The following is a 27,986-nucleotide window of genomic DNA, read 5'->3' as shown; positions in this document are numbered from 1 at the left end:
ATTTCCTCCCCTCGAAGCACACAAGTTCATTCTTTGAAATAAAAGCCACCATTGCTTTATTGAAATGATCCGACATTTTTACACACACTTTAGTATTGACGGCTGCATACATGAACAGATAGTTTGCGTACCTTCACAAAGGAACCACACAGCGCCTTCTCTCGCTAATTTAAGGCCCAAAGCAGCATCTTTTTGCTTGCATTCCAAGCAGTGGCAGCTGTCAGTAGAAAAACAAATCAAGATGAACATACATTAGAGTTGTTAGCTGCCTTGAGAAAGGCAGCACATATTGGCATGTTTGCACACATTTTAAGACTCCGAGGGGCAAAAATAAAGTTAGTTCAACGTGTCGGGAAATTACAGCTCGTTGCCAACACAAAAAGAAATTGCACATGCTGGAGGTTCAAATCCCTACCAGAACCCAGCCTCTTTAATTTATTCATATATTATTTTAGAAAAGCTTTAAATCTTTTGTATACAGGATATATTCTTTTAACTAATCCATTTGGGCCATTCAAAACTTAAACTGCTGTGAAAAGAAATGAACCAAAGCAAACGTTTGGCAAAACAAAAGTAAATTTAATGGTGGAAGTGGAGGGGGAACAAGTGAAAGAAAAAGGGAAAGCAATTAAAAAGTAAAAATTAGTAACAAGGCTGTTCATTTCACTCCAAACTTAAGATGAGCACTAAAAACAACTACGTAAAAGAAGTCAAAACAAGTAAAGATGCATTGAGTCTGATGGAAATCTTCGTACCGCTTGACAAAAAACTAACAGCTTTTGGTCCATCACACCGACTTGAGCACAAATATAACCATCATCAAAGTTCACTTGCAGGAAGGGACAGAAAGACAAAGTGCTGGATGACAATTGAAGGCTTTTACGTCTCCCTACTGTGTACTTACTGCTTTTCTGCTCACAGCTAACCTTGGCTCCACGTGAGGGCGTTAATCAAAGAAACGTGGACACCATTTCACAGGAAGTCTGCCTCCTGGGCGCACACTCGTCGCCACAGGTGACTTTTCCTGTGTTTGGGATTTTTGCCGCCATGTTTCAAATGTGAAAACCGAGAACAAACAACATGAATAGTTCCGAGACACTTTTTAGACAAGGTGCAGAAGACTGAACATCATTAACCGTGTGGAAACACCGACCGGACATTCCCCCGGCTGTTACTTGTGGCCCTTGCTGGTCTTGAAGGACACTTGCAGCGTCTTGTCTCCCAGCCGGTAGCCGTTGAGGCTGGCGATGGCCATGGCGGCCTCCTCGTAGTTAGTCATGGTGACGAAGCCGAAGCCTTTGCACTTGTTGGTGTTGAAGTCGCGGATCACCTTGACGTTGGTGACGGCGCCGAAGGGCCCAAACATCTGCCAGAGGACGCTCTCGTCGGCGTCCTGGTTCAGGTTGTAGATGAAGATGCACCAGCCGGACGCGGGGTTCCCGGGGACGCCGCCCATGTGGTCCACGCTCATCGGGGAGAACCTACGGGAGGACAACCAGCATGGAGTGAGACACAAATTGTTAGGCATTAAGCATTGATGTCAACCCAGAGCCATCCAAAATGTTTAAAGTACTACTGAAATGAATTTTTTTTATTTAAACGGGGATAGCAGATGTGTCATACTTGATCATTTCGCGATATTGCCATATTTCTGCTGAAAGGATTTAGTAGAGAACATCGACGATAAAGTTCGCAACTTTTGGTCGCTGATAAAAAAAAAGCCTTGCCTGTACCGGAAGTATCGTGACGACACCGGAGGAAGGGCTCCTCACATTACACCATTGTTTACACCAGCAGCGAGAGCGATTCAGACCGAGAAAGCGACGATTACCCCATTAATTTGAGCGAGGACGAAAGATTTGTGGATGAGGAACGTGAGAGCGAAGGACTAGAGTGCAGTGCAGGACGTATCTTTTTTCGCTCTGACCGTAACTTAGGTAAAAGGGCTCATTGGATTCCGCACTTTCTCCTTTTTCTATTGTGGATCACGGATTTGTATTTTAAACACCTCGGATACTATATCCTCTTGAAAATGAGAGTTGAGAACGCGAAATGGACATTCACAGTGACGATACGTGATAGCATCGTGCTTAACTGCAGATAGAAACAAAAGAAATAAGCCCCTGACTGGAAGGATAGACAGAAGATCAACAATACTACTATCAGGAGACACCGAACCAAACACTGGACCTGTCACTACACGGTTAATGCTGTGCCGCCTGTCGAAGCCCAGCAACGCCATTGAAGCTAACTTAGCTACGGGACCTCGTCAGAGCTATGATAAAAACATTAGCTATCCACCTACGCCAGCCAGCCCTCATCTGCTCATCAACACCCGTGCTCAACTGTGGTCCGAGCTTTCAGGAAGGCAGGAATTGTCACTGAACTGCTAGACAACAGCAGCGACACAGACTCCATTAATGACGACTTCCACGAGACGGATGTCGTATTCACCCAACTGTTTAATTCGGACACTGAAGAAGAAGAATTCGAGCGATTCGTGGATGAGGAATAACTTCATAAAGTGAGCTTTACATGTTTATTTTGTGTGTTGTGTTGTGTGACATTAACGTTTGAGCAACGTTGAGTTATTGATATATTGTTATTGCTCTGCACTATTTACTATATTGTGATTTATATATTGATTTACCGTAACATGAGTAAATCAGCTGTTTATTCATTTTGGGAGTGAACAGAGTTGTCAGAACGCTGGTTTGTAATCGATTAATAAAGTTTGACTGACCTATCTGACTGTTTTGTTGACATTCCCTTTAGCGCAGCTCCATCTAATGCAGACCTGGGCATTCTGCGGCCCGCATCCGGCCCTTTGTGCGTCCCTGTCCGGCCCGCGTGAGGCCAATTATAAATTACAAAATAAATTTTAAAAAGTATCTATGTCGAGTGTGCAATACAACGGTGCTGCTTTTGTTTTGAAAATCGTTATTTGTATTACTTCTGTGTGGACGTGTGCGCGTGCGTGATTGTGAGTGAATGTGAACAACTGCAATGACAAATTACAAAATAAAGTTGAAAAAACATCTATGTCGTGCGCGCAATACAACTGTGCTGCTTTTATTTTGAAAAGTATTATTTATGGGCGTGTGTAACCTGCGAGTGAAGGTGCACATGCAGCGACAAGTGATGCACAGTTTACACCCGAGACGCTAAAAAGAGAAAAGTTGATGAAGAATGGCGTGTTTTCAACAAGACATGGACTGCCAAGCAACGTTCCCTCTAAGGTGCGTGCCTGCGCAATTGCGCACTGCTCAAGCGTCCGCTGCGTACAGCAAATATATGCCGCGCACCAAATCAAATCCCATCTGAATTCTAAACAAAATAAACATATTTATTTTATGTAATTTTGCAATGCAACTTTGAGTGACAGTGACAACAAGCGGCCCTAACGGTGTTCGTCAACACCGTTCAATTGAACACCGTTCAATTATTGTAACGTCTATCGAGATGCTTCGAGGACAGGAATTATATCCATCACTTTATTGAGCAAAACTGTTTATATTCGGACATAACCACACCAAAAACATGAGTAAAACACTTCTATCTGGAAAAACTAGTCATTTTCTGCCGTACAAACCAGACCAAAAGCAACTTGTCATCTGTCACCAACACGCATAGCACTAAACCACTGGTGCGTTTATGGCCACACAAAAAGTCGGACAACTCAAACACCACACAATGTTACACTAAGACTCCTCAGTCATACGTGTGCTTATTTTACTGTCATTTATTATTAATGTTCATTCATTTATATTAATCATGGAATGCTGTTACACACACTATGTTGAAGTATTACTATTATTATTAATTATTATTATTTATCTTACGGTATATATCAAAAATAATATTGAGCAAAATTTAATTGAAATATTGTCGATGTGGCCCTCCAGCAGTGCTCGGGTTGCTCATGCGGCCCCCGGTAAAAATGAATTGCCCACCCCTGATCTAATGGGTGCATAGGTGTGCCTTATAATCCGGTGCACCTTATATATGAACAAAGTTTTGAAATATGCCATTCATTGAAGGTGCGCCTTATAATCCGGTGCGCCTTATAGTGCGGCAAATACGGTAACTTGAAGTGTTTTGTCAAGAGGATTATTTGTGATATGTAAATTTTTAGTAAAACAAAGAAAACAAGTTGAAGTTGTCGTAGTTGTACTTTTAAGTTATTATGCCGTGATTTTACCCGTCCGGCCCACGTGGGAATACATTTTCCTCCGTGCGGCCCCTGAGCTAAAATGAGTTGGACACCCTCGCTCTAGAACTACCACTGGTTCGGAACCAACGGTGTTAGGTTGGTGATCATCCAAATATGATCAGAAGCAAAGCGAAATAGAAACGAGGAACCAAAAGCGTCTAAATTCAGAGGATATTGTTGGGTTTCACTTGAGGTAGACTCCAGCTGGGCTAGCTCTGAGGCTAGTGAGTGCATAGAACACAGTGTTTCCCATAAACTGCCAAGATACCTGTGGCGGTGGGGGCGTGGCTATGGGCGTGGTCACCATGACATCATCGAGTAATTTGCATAATTTACTACAATATGATTTTCTCTAAAAAGGCTCAAAAAATGTATACTTACTAATTAATAATAACAGTTTTGTTTTAAACGTCCATCCATCCATCCATTTTACAATATAATTACAACACTTAATGTACATATTTATATACAGATTTGAACAATAAGTTATTCACTGAAATATATTTATTAATTGTGGTTCTTACAAAAAATATATCTTATAAAATATGAAAGCTAAAATGTCTCTTAAAGCTCTGCCCCTTTAATTAGTGCATACTAAATAATTTAACTTTAGCCTACTACTACAAGCATATTATTTACCAGCAACATAAAGTGAAACAGAGGCAGAGGTGTCCTGCCACAGTCAGTAACAAATAAACAGAAAACAGTAGTGGTCAAATACAAATAAGGCAACAAGAGAAGTATCCTACACTTCTCTTTTGTAAAGTAAATCTGAACAGCCTATATGGGCATCTACATCAACTATATGATTTGCCTGAGAAGCTGGACAGGACATTTTTATTTTTTATTTGTGGCGGACGTAATTCTTTTGTGGCGGGCCGCCACAAATAAATGAATGTGTGGGAAACACTGGAACATAATAGACATTTCCTTGGAGTATGGTGAGCTGAAAGAACAGACCTGAAGCGCTGAGCCTGGTGGTGCATGGGCCCGGGGAAGCGCCTGGACTGGTTGTGGTAGAGCTGGGAGACGATTTGGCTGTTCTTCACCTGATTGGGGTTGCCAGCAAACCTGACCGCGATAGGATCAGAGACCCCGTGCGGCTTTTGACCGTTGAGGCTCTTGACCGCCTCCTCGGCCTCGGACCGCTTATCAAAGCGGATGAACGCCACCCCGCGGGACATGCCTGGAACGCAAAGAGGATGCAATGAGCTCGTCCCAAGTCCTCCCGGGAATCAGCTGCCCGGCATCGTACCTGAGTTCTGGTCGACGAGCACGCGGGAATTAATGATGCGGCCAAAACATGTAAACATTTTCTCCACGTCCTTTTGGGTCATGGACATGGGCAGGCCGCTGATATACAGGTTGGCATCCTTGATGGTATCAGAGCTGGGCCGTGCGTACGACACCTGCAACAGGAAGCAGTGACGGCACAATGAAACCCCACCGATGCAGCGCGAGCACTGGAATCTATCAAAGACGTTTCTACTTAAACATTCTTGTGTTCAAACCCGCCATAGAGAAATTGTCCAAACAAATTGAACTAAAGTGTAGCTGTGAGGTGTATTTAAAAACAAACATTACAGGCACAACGCATCAAACAATGGAACTAAAGCAAACCAGTGTGCAGCTTTCTGCGGCTGTCTGACACGTGCTAGCGAGTTAGCGCCCATCGCAGAAGCGTGTGTTTGCATGACATGACAAATCGTTGGCATCTTGTTGACAATTGTAGAACACCTTAGTGCACGTTACCTTGATAGTTTTGGACTGTAGCCTTAGTCCGTTCAGTGATTCGATAGCTCTGCCTGCATCACTAGGGTTAACATAGTTAACAAATCCGTACCCTAAACTGTGGCCTAGAGAAAAAAAAAAAGGAAAACAATAAAATAAAACAAAAAAACGTGTAAATACCCACCCCACCCAAAACAAATAAATCTGCAAACAAACAAAAAGTATGTAAGAACAAAGTCAATTGTTGACATTGCATGCTAGTCAAAAACAAACAAAATGTTGACAAGAGTATGCTGTTAAGGGAATTATGCTCGGGTGTTGAAATATCTTGGACTTTTTACCCAAAATAGAGGAAATAAGAGAAGCTGACCCATTAAAGGAGAACTGCATTTTTTTTACAATTCATATGTAAGACAAGAACACGTTTTTCTTTTTTTCCTGCATTCTAACTACAGGCATGTGATTTGAACTTAATGAAAAAGACTGAAAATAAGGTCTGGGGGCCGAAGCTCCTGGTTTTTCAGCAATTGAACATGCAAAAATTAGCCCAAAAAAAGCACCATTTATAGATGTTTTAGTGTTTAAAGTAGAGATGTCCGATAATATCGGCCTGCCGATAATATCGGCCGATATATGCGTTAAAATGTAATATCCGAAATTATCGGTATCGTTTTTTTTATTATCGGTATCGTTTTTTGGGGGTTTTTTTTTATTAAATCAACATAAAAAACACAAGATACACTTACAATTAGTGCACCAACCCAAAAAACCTCCCTCCCCCATTTGCACTCATTCACACAAAAGGGTTGTTTCTTTCTGTTATCAATATTCTGCTTCCTACATTATATATCAATATATATCAATACAGTCTGCAAGGGATACAGTCCGTAAGCACACATGATTGTGCGTGCTGCTGCTCCACTAATAGTACTAACCTTTAACACTTAATTTTACTCATTTTCATTCATTACTAGTTTCTATGTAACTGTTTTTATATTGTTGTACTTTCTTTTTTATTCAAGAAAATGTTTTTAATTTATTTATCTTATTTTACTAATTTTTTTAAAAAGTACCTTATCTTCACCATACCTGGTTGTCCAAATTAGGCATAATAATGTGTTAATTCCACGACTGCATATATCGGTTGATATCGGTATCGGTTGATATTGGTATCGGTAATTAAAGAGTTGGACAATATCGGCATATCGGATATCGGCAAAAAGCCATTATCGGACATCCCTAATTTGAACTTAATGAAAAAGACTGAAAATAAGCCGGGGGTCTGGGGGCCGAAGCTCCTGGTTTTTCAGCAATTTAACATGCAAAAATTAGCCAAAAAAAAAAGCACCATTTATAGATGTTTTAGTGTTTAAAGCATTGAAAAATGATCAAAAGTTGACATAAATACATACCCTATTCATCCAAATGAATCACTGTGTCTGTTTCAGTCACTATGTTATTTAGTCACTACAGTAATTACAACTGGAACCACATGGGTTAGCCTACTCTATACAGCAGGGGTCACCAACCTTTTTGAAAGCAAGAGCTACTTCTTGGGTAGTGATCAATGCGAAGGGCTACCAGTTTGATACACACTTAAATAAATTGCCAGAAATAGCCAATTTGCTCAATTTACCTTTAACTCTATGTTATTATTAATAATTAATGATATTTACACTTAATTGAACGGTTTAAAAGAGGAGAAAACACGAAAAAAAATGACAATTCAATTTTGAAACATAGTTTATCTTCAATTTCGACTCTTTAAAATTCAAAATTCAACCGAAAAAAAGAAGAGAAAAACTAGCTAATTCGAATCTTTTTGAAAAAATTAAAAAAATTATTTATGGAACATCATTGGTAATTTTTCCTGATTAAGATTAATTTTAGAATTTTGATGACATGTTTTAAATAGGTTAAAATCCTATCTACACTTTGTTAGAATATATAACAAATTGGACCAAGCTATATTTCTAACAAAGACAAATCATTATTTCTTCTAGATTTTCCAGAACAAAAATTTGAAAAGAAATTCAAAAGACTTTGAAATAACATTCAAATTTGATTCTACAGATTTTCTAGATTTGCCAGAATATTTTTTTTTAATTTTAATCATAATAAGCTTGAAGAAATATTTCACAAATATTATTCGTTGAAAAAACAGAAGCTAAAATGAAGAATTAAATTAAAATGTATTTATTATTCTTTACAATAAAAAAAATTAATTTACTTGAACATTGATTTAAATTGTCAGGAAAGAAGAGGAAGGAATTCAAAAGGTAAAAAGGTATATGTGTTTAAAAATCCTAAAATCATTTTTAAGGTTGTATTTTTTCTCTAAAATTGTCTTTCTGAAAGTTATAAGAAGTAAAGTAAAAAAAAAAAAAAAAATGTATTTAAACAAGTGAAGACCAAGTCTTTAAAATATTTTCTTGGATTTTCAAATTCTATTTGAGTTTTGTCTCTCTCAGAATTAAAAATGTCGGGCAAAGCGAGACCAGCTTGCTAGTAAATAAATACAATTTAAAAAATAGAGGCAGCTCACTGGTAAGTGCTGCTATTTGAGCTATTTTTAGAACAGGCCAGCGGGCTACTCATCTGGTCCTTACGGGCTACCTGGTGCCCGCGGGCACCGCGTTGGTGACCCCTGTTATACAGTATTTACAACCTTATTAGTGTTCACTTCACAGCCACAGATGGTTCATCTAGTTATTTACATTATTTACACATTACTTTGGCATTTTTGCTTCGATGGCTCTGACATGAGCCTTCTGGGCAAATTTCTGAGCAGCTTGCATTTTCCTTTTTGTTTCTGCTTTAGATAATTTGATAGACAATTTATGTCTCTTTGACTCCCTCTCCAGTTCTAACTGCTCCAAACACAAAAATCCTGAAGAGTACAAACAATGTTTATTCTATTAGCTAACTTCCTTTATCTGAATAGCCATTTGTGATTTAAAGCATGAAATAACAAATATCTTGCAGTCGTGTTGTTTGTTTCAAAATGATTCAACTATTCAAGGTCAAAATATAAAGAGTAGAAATAATGAACAAAATGTCAGGTACTTGTTGTAAAACACCAATGGAAATTAAATGTAGCATTTAGACGGGCTATACCAGACCTGGGCATTATGCGGCCCGCGGGCCGCATCCGGCCCTTTGTGCGTCCCTGTCCGGCCCGCGTGAGGCCAATTATAAATTACAAAATAAATTTTAAAAAGTATCTATGTCGAGTGTGCAATACAACGGTGCTGCTTTTGTTTTGAAAATCGTTATTTGTATTACTTCCGTGTGGACGTATGCGCGTGCGTGATTGTGAGTGAATGTGAACAGCTGCAATCACAAAATAAAGTTGAAAAAACATCTATGTCGTGCGCGCAATACAACTGTGCTGCTTTTATTTTGAAAAGTATTATTTATGGGCGTGTGTCCGTGTGTAACCTGCGAGTGAAGGTGCACATGCAGCGACAAGTGATGCACGGTTTACACCCGAGACGCTAAAAAGAGAAAAGTTGATGACGAATGGCGTGTTTTCAACAAGACATGGACTGCCAAGCAACGTTCCCTCTAAGGTGCGCGCCTGCGCAATTGCGCACTGCTCAAGCGTCCGCTGCGCGCAGCAAATATATGCCGCGCACCAAATCAAATCCCATCTGAATTCTAAACAAAATAAACATATTTATTCTATGTAATTGTGCAATGCAACTTTGAGTGACAGTGACAACAAGCGGCCCTAACGGTGTTCGTCAACACCGTTCAATTGAACACCGTTCAATTATTGTAACGTCTATCGAGATGCTTCGAGGACAGGAATTATATCCATCACTTTATTGAGCAAAACTGTTTATATTCGGGCATAACCACCCCAAAAACATGAGTAAAACAATTCTATCTCGAAAAACTAGTCATTTTCTGCCGTACAAACCAGGCCAAAACCAACTTGTCATCTGTCACCAACACGCATAGCACTAAACCACTGGTGCGTTTATGGCCACACAAAAAGTCGGACAACTCAAACACCACACAAAGTTACACTATGACTCCTCAGTCATACGTGTGCTTATTTTACTGTCATTTATTATTAATGTTAATTTATTTATATTAGTCATGGAATGCTGTTAAACACACTATGTTGAAGTATTACTATTATTATTAATTATTATTATCATTATTATTATTTATCTTACGGTATATATCAAAAATAATATTGAGCAAAATTTAATTGAAATATTGTCGATGTGGCCCTCCAGCAGTGCTCGGGTTGCTCATGCGGCCCCCGGTAAAAATGAATTGCCCACCTCTGGGCTATACTGTAGCAAAAGTCATCACATGTCTGCCACTTAAATGTGTATTCCACCTCTTCCATGTCGAGAGCAGTTTTGATTTAGTATTACATGGTAAACAACTAAAATAAATGTGTTGGGCATTGTTTGATCCAGATGCATATATTTGTCCAAATGTGGCCAAGTAGACGAATTGTGGGTTTCCTGGACGTGGTCTACGTCGCGAAAAGAAAAATCTAAGGCTTCCACTACTTTTTTTAATACATAAATCGCCCGCTTGAATATTCTCTCTTCTCTTCTCCGACTCTCTCCTCGTCATTCGGGATGTCTGTTGTGATTTCACTTCCTGGTTCCATGACCCCGCCCTAGCTTGCCTCTGATTGGCCTGTCTCTAATGTTTTGCCCTAATCTTAACCAATCGTGACTCATCATAGTAAAACCAACCAACCAATCATGGATATTCTTATACATAAACCAACCCAACCATCATTGATTTTCCCTTATATTTTGTCCCTTGCCCGTGGAGTTGCTTCGATTTTTAAGTTTATCATTTTTAATGGAAAACCGTTTTTTTTCCTATCACTGGATTATCAGAAACTGTACTCATGACGGGTAAACCGTAGTTGTTGGCAGGTATGGCAAAGAGACGGATCGAGATTTTAACACACATTGTAGGTCGGAAAAAAAGAACGGAAACTTTATTTTTTTTAGATTTTTACAGAGATAAAAAAAAGACGGATTTCCAACTATCGACGGAAAAATCAAATGCCTGTAACTAGGGAATAAGCGGTAGAAAATGGATGGATAGTAAATAAATGTAAGCAAAAGTCAGCTAACAATGGAGCTAAAGGGAGTCGCTATATTCCTAAGTTAAAGTTAAAGTACCAATGATTGTGACACACTAGGTGTGGTGAAATTTGTCCTCTGCATTTGACCCATCACCCTTGTTCACCCCCTGGGAGGTGAGGGGAGCAGTGGGCAGCAGCGGTGGCGGCGCCCGGGAATCATTTTTGGTGATTTAATTAATGAAATTATTTAAACAAGTGAAGACCAAGTCTTTCAAATATTTTCTTGGATTTTCAAATTCTATTTGAGTTTTGTCTCTCTTAGAATTAAAATGTCGGGCAAAGCGAGACCAGCTTGCTAGTAAATAAATACAATTTAAAAAATAGAGGCAATTCCAAGCCTTGATGCTGAGTGCCAAGCAGGGAGGTAATGGCTCCCATTTTTATAGTCTTTGGTATGACTCGGCCGGGGTTTGAACTCACAACCTACCCATCCCAGGGCGGACACGCTAACCGCTAGGCCACTGAGTAGGGCATAGGTAAATATTCTGCCCCTAAAGCACTCTAAAAAACCTCCGTCGACGTGTTATATACACGCTGTATGTAATGTAGTAACAGGCACAAACATAATAACATTTAATATTTATGTATTTTGCTCATTTTAAGCATTTGATAATCATTTTACAGACGCAATACGGAGGTTCGCTTTGACCTTCAACAACACCACCACTACTGATCATGGCAGACTTCATGAAAGACAACAAAGACTACTCTGGGACAAATGTCTATCTGTGTTGGCCCTGCGATTCAGGCGGCAACTTGTCCAGGGTGTACCCTGCCTTCCGCCCGAATGCAGTGGAGATAGGCTCCAGCACCCCCTGTGACCCAGAAAGGGACAAGCGGTAGGAAATGGATGGATGGAAGGAAACTTATATTTTTGATCCTAAATATAAGGAGGACAGTGTTTCCCACACATTCATTTATTTGTGGCGGCCCGCCACGAAATAATTACGTCCGCCACAAATTTAAAAAATAAATAAATAAATAAATTTTAAAAAATTATTTTTTATTTTTTTGTCCTGTCCAGCTTCTCAGGCAAATCATATAGTTGATGTAGATGCCCATATCGGCTGTTCAGATTTACTTTACAAAAGAGAAGTGTAGGATACTTCTCTTGTTGCCTTATTTGTATTTGACTTGATTAAATGTATTTATATTAGAAACACAACATGTGTATACAACAAAGGGTGCAAAGTCTGCAGGCAGTAGGAAACACATGGTTAAGTGTAGGGAGTAAAACTGATGGCAGTCTAAAGTTCAACATTTTTGGAGCTCTTTGTTCAGTGGATCAGATGTTTGATGAAGCTCTGTGTCTATCTACCACCACTACTGTTTTATGTTTATTTGTTACTGACTCTGCCTCTGTTTCACTTTATGTTGCTGGTAAATAATATGGTTGTAGTAGTAGGCTAAAGTTACATTATTTAGTATGCACTAATTAAAAGGGCAGAGCTTTTATGAGACATTTTAGCTTTTATATTTTATAAGATATATTTTTTGTAAGAACCACAATTAATAAATATATTTCAGTGAATAACTTATTGTTCAAATCTGTATATAAATATGTACATAAAGTGTTGTAATTATATTGTAAGATGGATGGATGGACATTTATAAATTTTTTTTAGCCTTTTTAGAGAAAATCATATCATTGTAGTAAATTATGCAAATTACTCGATGATGCCATGGTGACCACGCCCACAGCCACGCCCCCACCGCCACAGGTATCTTGGCAGTTTATGGGAAACACTGGAGGATGTAATTTTTTAAAAGCTGTGTGCAAAGCAAATTCAGCATTAGTGCAACACTAAGCATCGTGTAACTGTATTTCTACTCGCTAAACAAGGTATACAAATAATAAAACAATCACTTACTGTGCAACGTCTGCTGTGACTGAAATGCCGACTGGATGAAGAAGTAATCATAATACAGTACTCTTGAACGGTTAAAAAAACAAACAGCCAGAGCGTTTTTTTTGCGTCTTTCTCGCCATCTCGGGCTCTAACTTGAATGTCAAAGATGACTAACTTCTCGGTTTATGGCCACAAGCTTCTACTACCCAGGCGAGAGGCATGATTCATAATCTAAACTGAACTTTTACCAACTCAGAGGCGATGCAGCAGCTCAGTGTGTCAATGTAGCAGCATAAGCTGGCTAGCTCTCTGTGATCACGACGCCGCTAAAAATAGTTAATCTGTTATAATAAGAATATTGCTAATACTTGGTAGATATTCAGGTCTTGACATGTAAATGGAGTATTGGCGGTTTTTGAATGTATTTTAAAGAGCTTTGCGGGCGCAATAGAGGGACTCCAATTGACTCTTAGCTGATTTTTATTTATGAATTACAATGCATAAACCACATATGTTCTTGCCTTACATAAGGATAATGAACAGAAGGCAAAATTCCCCCCAAAAAGTGCAGTTCCCCTTAAAAAGGACACTCAGCGTTTCCCAATTTAACACTTCAACCTAAAGCCTGAGTTTGCCGGCGGCGTACCTGCGACTTTGTCTCGAATCAGCTTGGCTGACTCCACTTCGCCTACGGTGCTGAAGAGCTTGCGCAAGTCCTCCTGCGCCATGCTCTGGGGCAGGTAGTTGACGATCAGGTTGGTCTTGGGGTCCTTGGCGTCCTCCCCCGCCATGTGGTCTTCGTATCCGTTGGACATGTCGTATACCTCCTGCTGCTCGGAAACAAAATAGAAAAGGCAAAATGAGGCGAGTAAACATGAACTACTGTACATGAAAAATAATATGTGTCCTTTGTACTTCAACAATTAGCTTAAATGCTACAGTTAACGAGTCTTCTGTAGTTGCTGGACGCGGGGTCTACTATAATAAATAACCCCTGGGGGTCAGCAGTGCTGTACGGTGCGACAAATTTACTCGCAAATGCGCCTAAAAATAGACGGTGCAACTTTTTTTAAACTGTCGCACACGTGCGAAAAGGAGTTTAAACTCTTGTTGAAATTTGCAAATAAAATAAATCCATGCAAAATTGCTAAAACTAGAGTAAAATGTTCACCAATAAATTTCATCCATAACCAAATGGACTGTGATTGATCACTCATGTGTATCTCTGTTTGTGTCTGTATTTTTAAGTAACACATTAATACATTTCCCTAGTAAATACATTTATTAAAGAGTAATTCAATTAATTTTTTTTATGAAGTAACGAGTAAATAAAATGAAGTCACAGCATAATAAAGCAGTTGGCAGGTTGGTGTTCCTGGCTAACATATTTGTGTGTATGTCCTATAATGTTTACCTATAAAAACACCATTGTTAAAGGTCCATTATTTTTATGTTGCTGCTGACCTTTCAACATGTCCTCTTAAACCAGAGCACTTTATTTCAAATGTTGTTCTTTTGCGGTTTTGTTAGCTGAATAATTTCAGCATAGCTAAATGTTTTCAAAGAAGATTGGACTCGCAAATCCGCCTAAAAATAGACGGTGCAACTTTGTTTAAACTGTCGCACACGTGCGAAAAGGAGTTTAAACTCTTGTTGAAATTTACTCATAAAATAAATCCATGCAAATTTGATAAAACTAGAGTAAAATGTTCACCCATCTGTATAGCATGTTTGAAATAAATTTCATCCATAACCAAATGGACTGTGATTGATCACTCGTGTGTATCTCTGTGTTTGTGTCTGTATTTTTTAAGTAACACATTCATTAATTTCCCTAGTAATTACATTTATTAAAGAGTAATTCAATTAATTTTTGTTTAATGAAGTAACGAGTAACTAGAATGAAGTCACAGCATAATAAAGCAGTTGGCAGGTTGATGTTCCTGGGTAACATATTTGTGTGTATGTCCTATAATAATGTTTACCTATAAAAACACCATTGTTAAAGGTCCATAATTTTTATGTTGCTGCTGACCTTTCAACATGTCCTCTTAAACCAGGGCACTTTATTTCAAATGTTGTTCTTTTGTGGTTTTGTTAGCTGAATAATTTGAGCATAGCTAAATGTTTTCAAAGATTGGACTCGCAAATGCGCCTAAAATAGACGGTGCAACTTTTTTTAAACTGTCGCACACGTGCGAAAAGGAGTTTAAACTCTTGTTGAAATTTGCTCATAAAATAAATCCATGCAAATTTGATAAAACTAGAGTGAAATGTTCGCCCATCTGTATAGCATGTTTGAAATAAATTTCATCCATAACCAAATGGACTGTGATTGATCACTCGTGTGTACCTCTGTTTGTGTCTGTATTTTTTAAGTAACACATTAATACATTTCCCTAGTAATTACATTTATTAAAGAGTAATTCAATTAAATTTTTTAATGAAGTAACGAGTAAATATAATGAAGTCACAGCATAATAAAGCAGTTGGCAGGTTGGTGTTCCTGGCCAACATATGTGTGTGTATGTCCTATAATAATGTTTACCTATAAAAACACCATTGTTAAAGGTCCATCATTTTTATGTTGCTGCTGACCTTTCAACATGTCCTCTTAAACCAGGGCACTTTATTTCAAATGTTGTTCTTTTGTGGTTTTGTGAGCTGAATAATTTGAGCATTGCTAAATGTTTTCAAAGAAGATTGGACTCGCAAATGCGCCTAAAAATAGACGGTGCAACTTTGTTTAAACTGTCTCACACGTGCGAAAAGGAGTTTAAACTCTTGTTGAAATTTGCTCATAAAATAAATCCATGCAAATTTGATAAAACTAGAGTAAAATGTTCACCCATCTGTATAGAATTTTTGAAATAAATTTCATCCATAACCAAATGGACTGTGATTGATCACTCGTGTGTATCTCTGTGTTTGTGTCTGTATTTTTTAAGTAACACATTAATTAATTCCCCTAGTAATTACATTTATTAAAGAGTAATTCAATTCAATTTTTTATGAAGTAACGAGTAAATAGAATGAAGTCACAGCATAATAAAGCAGTTGGCAGGTTGGTGTTCCTGGCCAACATATGTGTGTGTATGTCCTATAATAATGTTTACCTATAAAAACACCATTGTTAAAGGTCCATTATTCTTATGTTGCTGCTGACCTTTCAACATGTCCTCTTAAACCAGGGCACTTTATTTCAAATGTTGTTCTTTTGTGGTTTTGTTAGCTGAATAATTTCAGCATAGCTAAATGTTTTCAAAGAAGATTGGACTCGCAAATGCGCCTAAAAATAGACGGTGCAAATTTTTTTAAACTGTCGCACACGTGCGAAAAAGAGTTTAAACTCTTGTTGAAATTTGCTCATAAAATAAATCCATGCAAATTTGATAAAACTAGAGTAAAATGTTCGCCCATCTGTATAGCTTGTTTGAAATAAATTTCATCCATAACCAAATGGACTGTGATTGATCACTCGTGTGTATCTCTGTGTTTGTGTCTGTATTTTTTAAGTAACACATTCGTTAATTTCCCTAGTAATTACATTTATTAAAGAGTAATTCAATTCAATTTTTTATGAAGTAACGAGTAACTAGAATGAAGTCACAGCATAATAAAGCTGTTGGCAGGTTAGTGTTCCTGGCTAACATATTTGTGTGTATGTCCTATAATAATGTTTACCTATAAAAACACCGTTGTTAAAGGTCCATAATTTCTATGTTGCTGCTGACCTTTCAACATGTCCTCTTAAACCAGGGCACTTTATTTCAAATGTTGTTCTTTTGTGGTTTTGTTAGCTGAACAATTTGAGCATAGCTAAATGTTCTCAAAGAAGATTGGAGACTATATTTCACTTTTCTTTCACATTGAAATTTACAGTTTTTGCTACCAACTCGACAAGATTGACGCCGTTAAAGCACTTCAGAACGTCATGCGTTAAGTTGCTTTTAAGGAATGATGCGCTGTTATTGCTGGCCAAGTTCATTGTTGCTGTTGTGTAACATACTTGTTCATAAACGAATACATATGGTCAATGAGAGTCGCCACATGTTCATTTCCACTTTCTCATGCACATACGCAGGCACAATCGGGACATCTGTACCGAATGTGGACTAGAGGTCCCGGAGTCATAAATGGCAGACACCCTCGAATGTGGTTGACATTTTTGGGGACTCCCACTTCCAGGCAGACAAAATGGTGATGGCCAAGCAGCCTGAGATAATGGTGATGGATTAACATCAGAAGACAGCGGTGGTAATAGAAGCAGCAATCCAAAGTCAGAACAACATCCAGAAAATGGAACAGCAAGCTAGAGAAAACGCGGGGTGTGAAGGCAACAGTGCAGGACCCTGGTGGATGACTCCAGCAGATACCAGGAACAACATGACATCAGAGGACCATAATATCGGGAACATCCAAGATCCAGCGTAGAAGCCTCAAGCTCACAAAACCTCTAGTAGATTTAGGAACAGCACTGCATTGTCAAAAAAGTGCATTTTTAGTAACTAAATACATAGTATTCTTATTGAAGTGTACTGATACACGTTTGATCGGAAAAAAAAAAAAGGAAAAGGGTGACGAGTGAATGCAATGCATTGTGGGTTTCATGGGAATCTGCATGAAAAAGCATATTTACACGGCCGAATGGAAGACTCTGTCCTAAGTTTTTAACAAGTTCAAAACATGGTGCAAAGGTGCTGCATCATTAACTTCCACTATAGTTTACATGCTCTAGCACAGGGGTCACCAACATGGTGCCCGTAAGGACCAGATGAGTAGCCCGCTGGCCTGTTCTAAAAATAGCTCAAATAGCAGCACTTACCAGTGAGCTGCCTCTATTTTTTAAATTGTATTTATTTACTAGCAAGCTGGTCTCGCTTTGCCCGACATTTTAATTCTAAGAGAGACAAAACTCAAATAGAATTTGAAAATCCACGAAAATATTTTAAAGACTTGGTCTTCACTTGTTTAAATAATTTCATAAATTTTTTTACTTTGCTTCTCATAACTTTCAGAAAGACAATTTTAGAGAAAAAAATACAACCTTAAAAATGATTTTAGGATTTTTAAACACATATACCTTTTTACCTTTTAAATTCCTTCCTCTTCTTTCCTGACAATTTAAATCAATGTTCAAGTAAATTTATTTTTTTTATTGTAAAGAATAATAAATACATTTTAATTTAATTCTTCATTTTAGCTTCTGTTTTTTCGACGAAGAATATTTGTGAAATATTTCTTCAAACTTATTATGATTAAAATTCAAAAAAATTATTCTGGCAAATCTAGAAAATCTGTAGAATCAAATTTAAATCTTATTTCAAAGTCTTTTGAATTTCTTTTAAAATTTTTGTTCTGGAAAATCTAGAAGAAATAATGATTTGTCTTTGTTAGAAATATAGCTTGGTCCAATTTGTTATATATTCTAACAAAGTGCAGATTGGATTTGAACCTATTTAAAACATGTCATCAAAATTCTAAAATTAATCTTAATCATGAAAAATTACTCATGATGTTCCATAAATTATTTTTTTAATTTTTTCAAAAACATTCGAATTAGCTAGTTTTTCTCTTCTTTTTTTTCGGTTGAATTTTAAAGAGTCGAAATTGAAGATAAACTATGTTTCAAAATTTAATTGTCATTTTTTTCCGTGTTTTCTCCTCTTTTAAACCGTTCAATTAAGTGTAAATATCATTAATTATTAATAATAAAAGAGTTAAAGGTAAATTGAGCAAATTGGCTATTTCTGGCAATTTATTGAAGTGTGTATCAAACTGGTAGCCCTTCGCATTAATCACTACCCAAGAAGTAGCTCTTGCTTTCAAAAAGGTTGGTGACCCCTGCTCTAGCAACTGTGATATTGACAAAAACAAATGTCTTAAAAGCACAAAAGATGGCAACTGTAAAGCATGCTTTATGGACGCTGGAAAACTTACAGACGTAATTTTCATCTATCCTCGGTTAATTTACTTATCGAATATCGACCCAGGCCTATTTACACATAGTCACGGGTAATCACAAAAATTATAATTCTTTTTGGAGAAGAGGCGCCGTAATCAAATATTTTGAAAGTAATAATGGCCGTGTTTTTTCTTGGTACATCGGCTTAGGAAATGAATGAATGAATTCAAATCTCTTGTCCATTGGACGTGCTCGTATGGATTAATCCCACCAATTTTACTTTATTCCCCGAGCCTTTGTACAAAAGCCAAAAGCGGTGAAGTTGTCACGTTGTGTAAATGGTAAATAAAGAGAGAATACAACAAATCCTTTTCAACTTATATTCAATTGAATAGACTGCAAAGACAAGATATTTCATGTTCACACTGAGAAACTTTGCAAATAATCATGAACTTAGACTTTAATGGCAGCAACACATTGCAAAAAAGGCATTTTTACCAGTGTGTTACATGGCCTTTCCTTTTAACAACACTCAGTAAAGGTTTGGGAAGTGAGGAGACACATTTTTGAAGTGGAATTCTTTCCCATTCTTGCTTGATGTACAGCTTAAGTTGTTCAACAGTCTCCCTTCTCATATTTTAGCCTTCACACATTTGCAATGTCTGGACTACAGGCAGGCCAGTCTAGTACCCGCACTCTTTTACTATGACTGTTGTAACACCTGGCTTGGCATCGTCTCGCTGAAATAAGCAGGGGCGTCAATGATAACAACATATGTTGCTCCAAAAGCTGTATGTACCTTTCAGCATTAATGGTGCCTTCACAGATGTGTAAGTTACCCATGTCTTGGCCACTAATACACCCCCATACCATCACACATGCTGCCTTTTACACTTTCACCCTAGAACATGTCTTGACCACTAATACACCCCCATACCATCACACATGCTGCCTTTTACACTTCCACCCTAGAACAATCCGGATGGTTCTTTTCCTCTTTGGTCCGGAGGACACCACGTCCACAGTTTCCAAAAACAATTTGAAATGTGGACTCGTCAGACCACGGAACACTTTTCCACTTTGCATCAGTCCATCTTGGGTGAGCTCGGGCCCAGCGAAGCCGGCGGCGTTTCTGGGTGTTGTTGATAAATGGCTTTGGCTTTGCATAGGAAAGTTTTTAACTTGCATTTACAGATGTAGCGACCAACTGTAGTTACTGACAGTGGTTTTCTGAAGTGTTCCTGAGCCCATGTGGTGATATCCTTTACACACTGATGTGGCTTTTTGATGCAGTACCGCCTGAGGGATGGAAGGTGCGTAATATCATGGCTTACGTGCAGTGATTTCTCCAGATTCTCGGAACCTTTTGATGATATTACGGAGCGTAGATGGTGGAATCCCTAAATTCCTTGTTGAGAAATGTTGTTCTTCAACAATTTGCTCGGGCATTTGTTGACAAAGTGGTGACCCTCACCCCCGTCCTTGTTTGTGAACGACTGAGCATTTCATGGAATCTACTTTTATACCCAATCATGGCACCCACCTGTTCCCAATTAGCCTGTTCACCTGTGGGATGTTCCCAATAAGTCTTTGATGAGCATTCCTCAACTTTCTCACTCTTTTTTGCCACTTTTGCCAGCTTTTCTGAAACATGTTGCAGGCTTCTAATTCCAAATGAGCTAATATTTGCAAAAAATAAAGTTTCTCAGTGTGAACATGAAATATCTTGTCTTTGCAGTCTATTCAATTGAATATACCGTATTTTCCGGACTATAAGCCGCTACTTTTCCCCCTCGTTCTGGTCCCTGCGGCTTATACAAGGGTGCGGCTTATATACGGCCTGTTCTTCTCCGACACCGACGAAGAGGATTTCGGTGGTTTTAGTACGCAGGAGGAAGACGATGACACAATGATTAAAGACTGACTTTTCATATACGGGTAGGCTGGTTATTTTGATAACGTACAGGCGAGCACTTTGTATTACTTTGCAGCGTTGTATTATTTGTACTCTGCACGAATGCTGTTCGCCATGTCAAAGATGTGAAAGTTTGATTGAATGATTGAAAGATTTATTGTTAATAAATGGGACGCTTTGCGTTCCCAAACAGTCATCTCTGTCCCGACAATCCCCTCCGTGGTAGCAGGAACCCCTATATACTACGCTAATTACACTATATACTACGCTAATTACACTATATACTACGCTAATTACACTATATACTACGCTAATTACACTATATACTACGCTAATTACACTATATACTACGCTAATTACACATCAAACCCTGCGGCTTATACAAGGGTGCGGCTTATATATGGAGCAATCTGTATTTTCCCCTAAATTTAGCTGGTGCGGCTTATAGTCAGGTGCGGCTTATAGTCCGGAAATTACGGTGAGTTGAGAAGGATTTGTTGTATTCTCTTTTTATTTACCATTTACACAAACGTGACAACTTCACTGCTTTTGGGGTTTGAACATTCCATTTTCATCCAGTTTGTTGCTGCCTCTTTCAAGGTCCAGCCATGTAAACAAAAGCAGAAATGGCGACCAGAGCCCCACAATGCCTTGCAGAATCCCGTGCCCTGTACTCTATTTACTTCCAAGCCTTTTATTAGGCAGTAAACTTCGAGGAAAAAATAGCAGTGCATCAAAGTGGAGACTGCGGCTACCAATGGTAGTGCGTTTCATTTGATATTTTGGCGAACACTCCTTGACTAAACGGCGCCGGCAAAGTAGGCAGATTTGGGTGAATAGTTTTGCTGTTGGCGGACACACAGAGGGGAGACCACATGGTCACCAGGACAGAGCTTCATTGAAGAACCATAAGGCTGGCACGCTCAGCTGCTAGTAAGCAAACCGCCGATTCACTGATTCAGGGGTCACGCTCCCATTTATTGGCACAGACGTATATCGCTGTGATGCACAAAAGACTTCAACCCTAAACAGAACTGTATCGATCCGTAACAACTTACATCCAAGTACTGAATGTGTCCTCTACGAACTGCCATGAAGACACTTCACTGCTCCAGAGGCTGAATAAGGATAGAATGAAATCATACATCAATATTATACGATGCATGCAAGGTAATAATACATACGCGACTAATGCGTGCATCGGGCATGCTCACTAACGAGCCAAAGGACAAAGAAGTATTCAAGACTTATGTTAGTATGGAAGAGTCCAACATTATGTCAGCAGCACTTGGAGTAAAATAAGAGAAACTATTCAGCAACTATGCTGATAACTTGACTCGCCCGTGCTGAGTCCATCTTTACACCACACTTTGGAGAATTGGTAGTGCAGGTATGTACAGTGGTGGTGAAAAGTGCACATACACTTGTAAAGAACATCATGTCATGGCTGTCTTGACTTTACAATCATTTCTACAACTCTTATTTTTTTGTGATGTAGTGATTGGAGCACATACTTGTTGGTCATAAAAAAACATTCATGAAGTTTGCTTCTTCTATGAATTTATTGTTGCGTTCGACCAGATGTTCCTCCAGGGAATTTAAGTTTCTGGTCACTCCCAAGTTCTTTCGATGACACATAGCTGAGCTCAAATTGAACACCAAACAGAATAAGTATTTTGTGATTTATTTTCAAAGCTTTGAAAACAAGCGTTCACTAGCGCAGCTAAGATCGATCTCCCCCCCAAACCCACGGAAGTGCTGTGTTTCTTCCCTCTGTCCCTCGCTCCCACCCTCGTTGTTATGGCTACTCCCTGCATACCAAACTATCAAGGCCGACACACAGTACTTGCAGACCAAAAGAGCACAATTGGAAGAACACTAGCTGTTTTGTAATATGACTATGAAAATAAAGAAGTAACACTTAAATATAGATATATGAAAACATCTGCTTCCGTCAGTCTACTGAAAATGTGACCAATCAAAAGTATACATACAGCAATGTTAATATTTGCTTACATGTCCCTTGGCAAGTTGACCTGCAATAAGGCGCTTTTGGTAGCCATCCACAAGCTTCTGCTTGACCACTTGACCACTAAATTGCTGCAGTTCAGCTAAATGTGTTGCTTTTCTGACATGGACTTGTTTCTTCAGCATTGTCCACACCTTTAAGTCAGGACTTTGGGAAGGCCATTCTAAAACCTTCATTCTAGCCTGATTTAGCCATTCCTTGACCACTTTTGAGGTGTGTTTGGGGTCACCCAACTGCGCCCAAGACCCAACCTCCGGGCTGGTGATTTTAGCTTGTCCTCAAGATTTTGGAGCTAATCCTCCTTTTTCATTGTCCCATTTAAAGCAGCAGTTCCATTGTGGGAGTTTTTCCAGTTCAACAAACAACTTTGTTTTTTTTGTCCTGATTAAGAGGAATTATTTGACGGTTGAAAAGTAGTCGCCAGAAAAAAGGGTGGAAATAGGGCTTTGCAAAAAATGGAATTCTGGAAAATCCTGGAATTTTTTTTAACTTGAAAAAATGGTAGTTTGAATGTCCAGGATTAGTGGAATGTGTTGAAGGTGGAATGGTTGGAATGGGTTGAAAAATGTGGAAATTGTGCAACTTGGAAAAATGTCCCATTCATTTTGAATGGGGAAAAATGTCCCTGAAAACTGGGAATTCTTGGAAATCTGGGATTTTTTTTAAAATTGTTGAAGGAGAGCACACAATTTTGAAAATGTTGAATATTTTGGAGTTGGAACGGTTTGAATCGGATGAAAAAATTGTGGAACTTTGAAAAATGTCCCATTTCATGAAAATGTGTGACTTTTGGGAAAAGCTGGATTATTTTTTTTTAGCAAATGTTAAAAGACTTGAATTTGGAAGTAATGCTCCTTTTTCATTGTCCCACTAAAGCAGCAGTTCCATTGGCAGCAAAACAGGCCCAGAGCATAATACTACCACCACCATGCTTGACGGTAGGAATGGTGTTCCTGGGATTAAAGGCCTCACCTTTTCTCCTCCGAACATATTGCTGGGTATTGTGGCCAAACAGCTCCATTTTTGTTTCATCTGACCACAGAACTTTCCTCCAGAAGGTCTTATCTTTGTCCGTGTGATGTCAGATGAAACAAAAATTGTTTGTATACTTTTGACCCAGCAGATTTGCTCACATTTTCAGTAAACCCGTAATAAATTCATAAAAGAACCAAACTTCGTGAATGGTTTTTGTGACCAATGCCCTAAAAAATTGACCAACATGCAACAACATGCCATGACCGCCCTTGACTTTTTACTTGTTGATGGATGAGGGATGTAACAATAAACGATATAATGATAATTTGCGATAAAATTCCCGACGGTTAGTAATACCGTCTAATTTTTTAATTAATCAAAAAACCGTCATTATTAATGCATTTTAGGAAACACGAAGTGCGCACCAGCGTCGTTTGGCGGACTAACTACACAGACTTTGCTCCGGAGATTTCCTCTTGGAGTAAACGGGGGCCAAGCGCTTTTTTAACGTCAGTTTCCCACGCTTCCCAGCGTGCGTTTAAGAGCGTTTGGATCAGACCTGGGCAAATTAAGGCCCGGGGGCCACATGCGGCCCGTTAAGATTTTCAATCTGGCCCGCCGGACATTCCCAAATAATTTTTTTAGAGCTTTAAGATGGAAAGTGTAGCTGCCATTACGATGTGCACTCATGTTTTCTAATGACCGGAAGTCTTCAACTATACAAAGTATTTCAATAGTTGGAATCTGCACTTTGGGATGATATACCAGTTACTATGGTCATCTAATTAGTTACTATGGTCATCTAATTAGTTACTATGGTCATCTACGTCACAGCAGCTCAGACGAGGCACCAAGCAGTGTGGGCGGGAAGCGTTTCCACAGACGCGGAAGGAGATTTTCACAACAAAGTTCTAAAGCTTAGTGATATATCAGATATATCAGATTGTAGGTGGGTTTATTTTGTATCCTTCGCGTTCATATTTTACTGTTTGTTGCATTTTTGTTGCGTTCCACTCGATTGTAAAATATGTCGATCGAAAGGGGGTGTGACATTCAAAATGTCATCAATATTCAGTGTTTTATCGTTCATAGAAAAATTTAAAATACCATTACGTTTTTTAAGGCGGTCTGTCATAACGTTTTTAGTAGGGATGTCCGATAATGGCTTTTTGCCGATATCCGATATTCCGATTTTGTCCAACTCTTTAATTACCGATACCGATATCAACCGATACATGCAGTCGTGGAATTAACACATTATTATGCCTAATTTGGACAACCAGGTATGGTGAAGATAAGGTACTTTAAAAAAAAAATAAATAAATAAGGTAACTAAATTTAAAACATTTTCTTGAATAAAAAAGAAAGTAAAACAATATAAAAACAGTTACATAGAAACTAGTAATTAATGAAAATGAGTAAAATTAACTGTTAAAGGTTAGTACTATTAGTGGACCAGCAGCACGCACAATCATGTGTGCTTACGGACTGTATTCCTTGCAGACTGTATTGATATATATTGATATATAATGTAGGAAGCAGAATATTGATAACCGAAAGAAACAACCCTTTTGTGTGAATGAGCGTAAATGGGGGAAGGAGGTTTTTTGGGTTGGTGCACTAATTGTAAGTGTATCTTGTGTTTTTTATGTGGATTTAATTTTTAAAAAACGGGGGAAAAACGATACAGATAATAAAAAAAACGATACCGATAATTTCCGATATTACATTTTATCGCATTTATCGGCCGATAAGCCGATATTATCGGACATCCCTAGTTTTTAGCATTCAATCAGACATTATTGTGAGGTTTTGTATTAATGTTCCTAAAAATAGATATACCAGCCCCCAGACACATTTTTTTCTCTAAATGTGGCCCCCTCCCCCCGAGTCAAAATAATTGCCCAGGCCTGCTTTAGATGGAGACAGGTGTGGACAGTATTGTCCCCACACTAAAAGTATAGCAGATTTGCTCACATTTTCAGTAGAGCCATAAATAAATTCATAAAAGAAGCAAACTTCATGAGACAGCCATGACTAGGGATGATACTCGAAACCGGTTTTCCCGGGTGTTCGATAAGAAAATAACCGAGTCCTCGGACTCGAATCCCTTTTTGAGAACCGGTACCCGTTATCGAGACCACTATAGTAAAGAAAAGAGTTGGTTCTTTATTCGAATCCCCCGTCCCGACCAGAAATGCTCCGTGGGACATCACAAGAAATGACGTCACGTAGCTCAGTCATTAGGCGCAGATAGCGAAAGCAGGAAAACAATGGACGGGAAAAAGCGCTCCAAGGTGTAATAAAGTTCAAAACAAAAAGGTATAATCCAATGAATAACTTTACTGAGAGATTTGAGCAGGGTAAACAAACTCATGAAGAACACTTTTACGACCAACCGGAAACATAGCAACCAGGCTAGCAACGCACCTCCTTTACGGCAGCTGTCGCAACGTTCTTAAAGCAACCGCAGCACATACATATATATACAACACATCTCCCTTTTTGAACTTTTCTTTTTCACACTGTATATGTGTTGTCTGTCTAATTATAAATAATGCAGACGAGGCGTGTTGGCTGAGTTCTTGACGTTTACTTTCACGGGTGACGACATGCAACAACACTTTTCGGGGCTACCGCGCATGCTCGTCACTCCCGTTGCATGCTGGGTAGCGTAGTTGTTATATTCCCTAGCTCATAACATCTTTCCCCCTATAAAGAATGTTAACTCAATAAAGTGTATTTCTTTTTTTAGCTTTAACTTTTCATTTTTTAGCATTGTAACCACATTTGCAAACAACTTTTCTCTTCATAGAATTTTCTTTCCTTCTTTAAAGTACAAAAATGGTCAAAGCATCATAACAAACAGTTATGTCAAATAGCAGCAGAAGTGCACTTTTTGGAGAGCTGTATTATTTCCAGTTTTGTGCCCAAGGGACTGATTTTATTTAACACTATATTATTATTTATACACCTATAGTGATCACAGAGACAGCTTGTTTTTGTGTTACTGTATATATTTGTTTTTCTGAAAAATCCCACTTAATATACTTTGGGTAACAACAGTCAATGTTTATTTATTTTATTTTTTAAGGGGGGTAAAAGTCAATATTTATTTATTAGATTAAATTGTTTTGTTATATAATAAAAGTGAGCTTTTGTTCAACCAAATATTGTGTTTTTTTCCATATACAACAACCTATCTGGACTCGATAAGAGAATCGTTAAGGAATCGGTCCGATAAGAGGATTCGAACTCGATAATTTCTTATCAAACATCATCCCTAGCCATGACATGATGTTCTTTACAAGTGTATGTACACATATGACCACTAATGTATATCAGGACTAGCAGCAGTTATGTAAATAAACAGTGCTAACAGTTCAGTTAGCACTGCTAGCTCGTCACAAGACGAACCACTCACGACTGGCCATAAAGTCATAAAATGTTCAGTGCTATTTCAAAGATATCAACAATGCGTTTAAGTGTGTTTGTGGTCAAAAATGAGCTGCATTTGGAGAAAACTTACGAGCATTAGCATTAGCATTAGCCACGATGCTAGCAGCAATGGACCGTCCGCTGCGGTTCCAAGAGGCGTCAAGTGAGTGACTTTACTGCGTCATAAAGGAGCTGAAAACATCAAACCAGACTGGCGTTCGTCGCTCACTCGCGTTAAGGGCCGGGGTATCCATTTGAGTAAGCGGCGAGCAGAGACACTTCCGCGGCCTAAACTCCCAAGCAGGCCTCGGAGCCCGCCGTTAGCATTAGCATTAGCCGTGACGTTCACACGTACACACTTAAATAAACGACTGATAAATGTTGTAGGCGCGCCACAAGAAATGACTTTACGTCTTACCAGTTTTTCCCAAGGATCTCTTTAAATGTTTTTATTGGTGCTCGCCTCCTTCCGCGGCTTCTGCGTGCGCCTTCTTGCAGCTCGCCCGGTTCTCTCAAGGAGCTTGGTGACGTCACGCGGGCAGCCACGCCCACCCTGGCCGCCGCCGCCGAGGCTCCCCGGAGCCCCCCGGAGCCCCCCGGAGCCCCCCGGAGTCGGTGTCCTGTCGAAGTTGGCAGCTTCCTCGGGGAAAATGTTACTTTAAGTTTCGTGGCGCCGATTTAGATACCAAATTGCGCTCCCACTGTAGAATTGCAATGATTACCTTCTTTAATTATTATTATTATAATTATGATTATATAACATAATTATTCTAATTATGATTTTGCCAGGTTTACATTG

General features: G+C 38.7%; 1 protein-coding gene across 2 annotated transcripts; it reads right to left on the bottom strand.

Annotated features, from left to right (window-relative positions):
• Positions 1-25: 25 nt before the first annotated feature.
• LOC133647134 (ELAV-like protein 1) lies at positions 26-27,764 on the bottom strand. Of its 2 annotated transcripts, XM_062043263.1 has the most exons (7): positions 27,606-27,757; positions 21,804-21,863; positions 13,572-13,755; positions 5,966-6,069; positions 5,469-5,622; positions 5,174-5,399; positions 26-1,481 (listed from the first exon to the last, which is right to left on the bottom strand). In XM_062043263.1, exons 2-7 carry the CDS (start codon positions 21,837-21,839, stop codon positions 1,172-1,174), a joined length of 1,014 nt encoding a protein of 337 aa, XP_061899247.1. In that variant the 5' UTR covers positions 21,840-21,863; positions 27,606-27,757; the 3' UTR covers positions 26-1,171. The 2 variants fall into 2 exon arrangements, with proteins under 2 accessions (XP_061899247.1, XP_061899248.1); XM_062043264.1 differs by lacking the exons at positions 5,966-6,069; positions 21,804-21,863 and having other exon boundaries at positions 27,606-27,764.
• Positions 27,765-27,986: the final 222 nt, after the last annotated feature.

The sequence above is a fragment of the Entelurus aequoreus genome, linkage group LG03 (genome assembly GCF_033978785.1).
Source record: "Entelurus aequoreus isolate RoL-2023_Sb linkage group LG03, RoL_Eaeq_v1.1, whole genome shotgun sequence".
Taxonomy (NCBI): domain Eukaryota; kingdom Metazoa; phylum Chordata; class Actinopteri; order Syngnathiformes; family Syngnathidae; genus Entelurus; species Entelurus aequoreus.
This window is presented reverse-complemented; position numbering and strand designations above follow the sequence as displayed.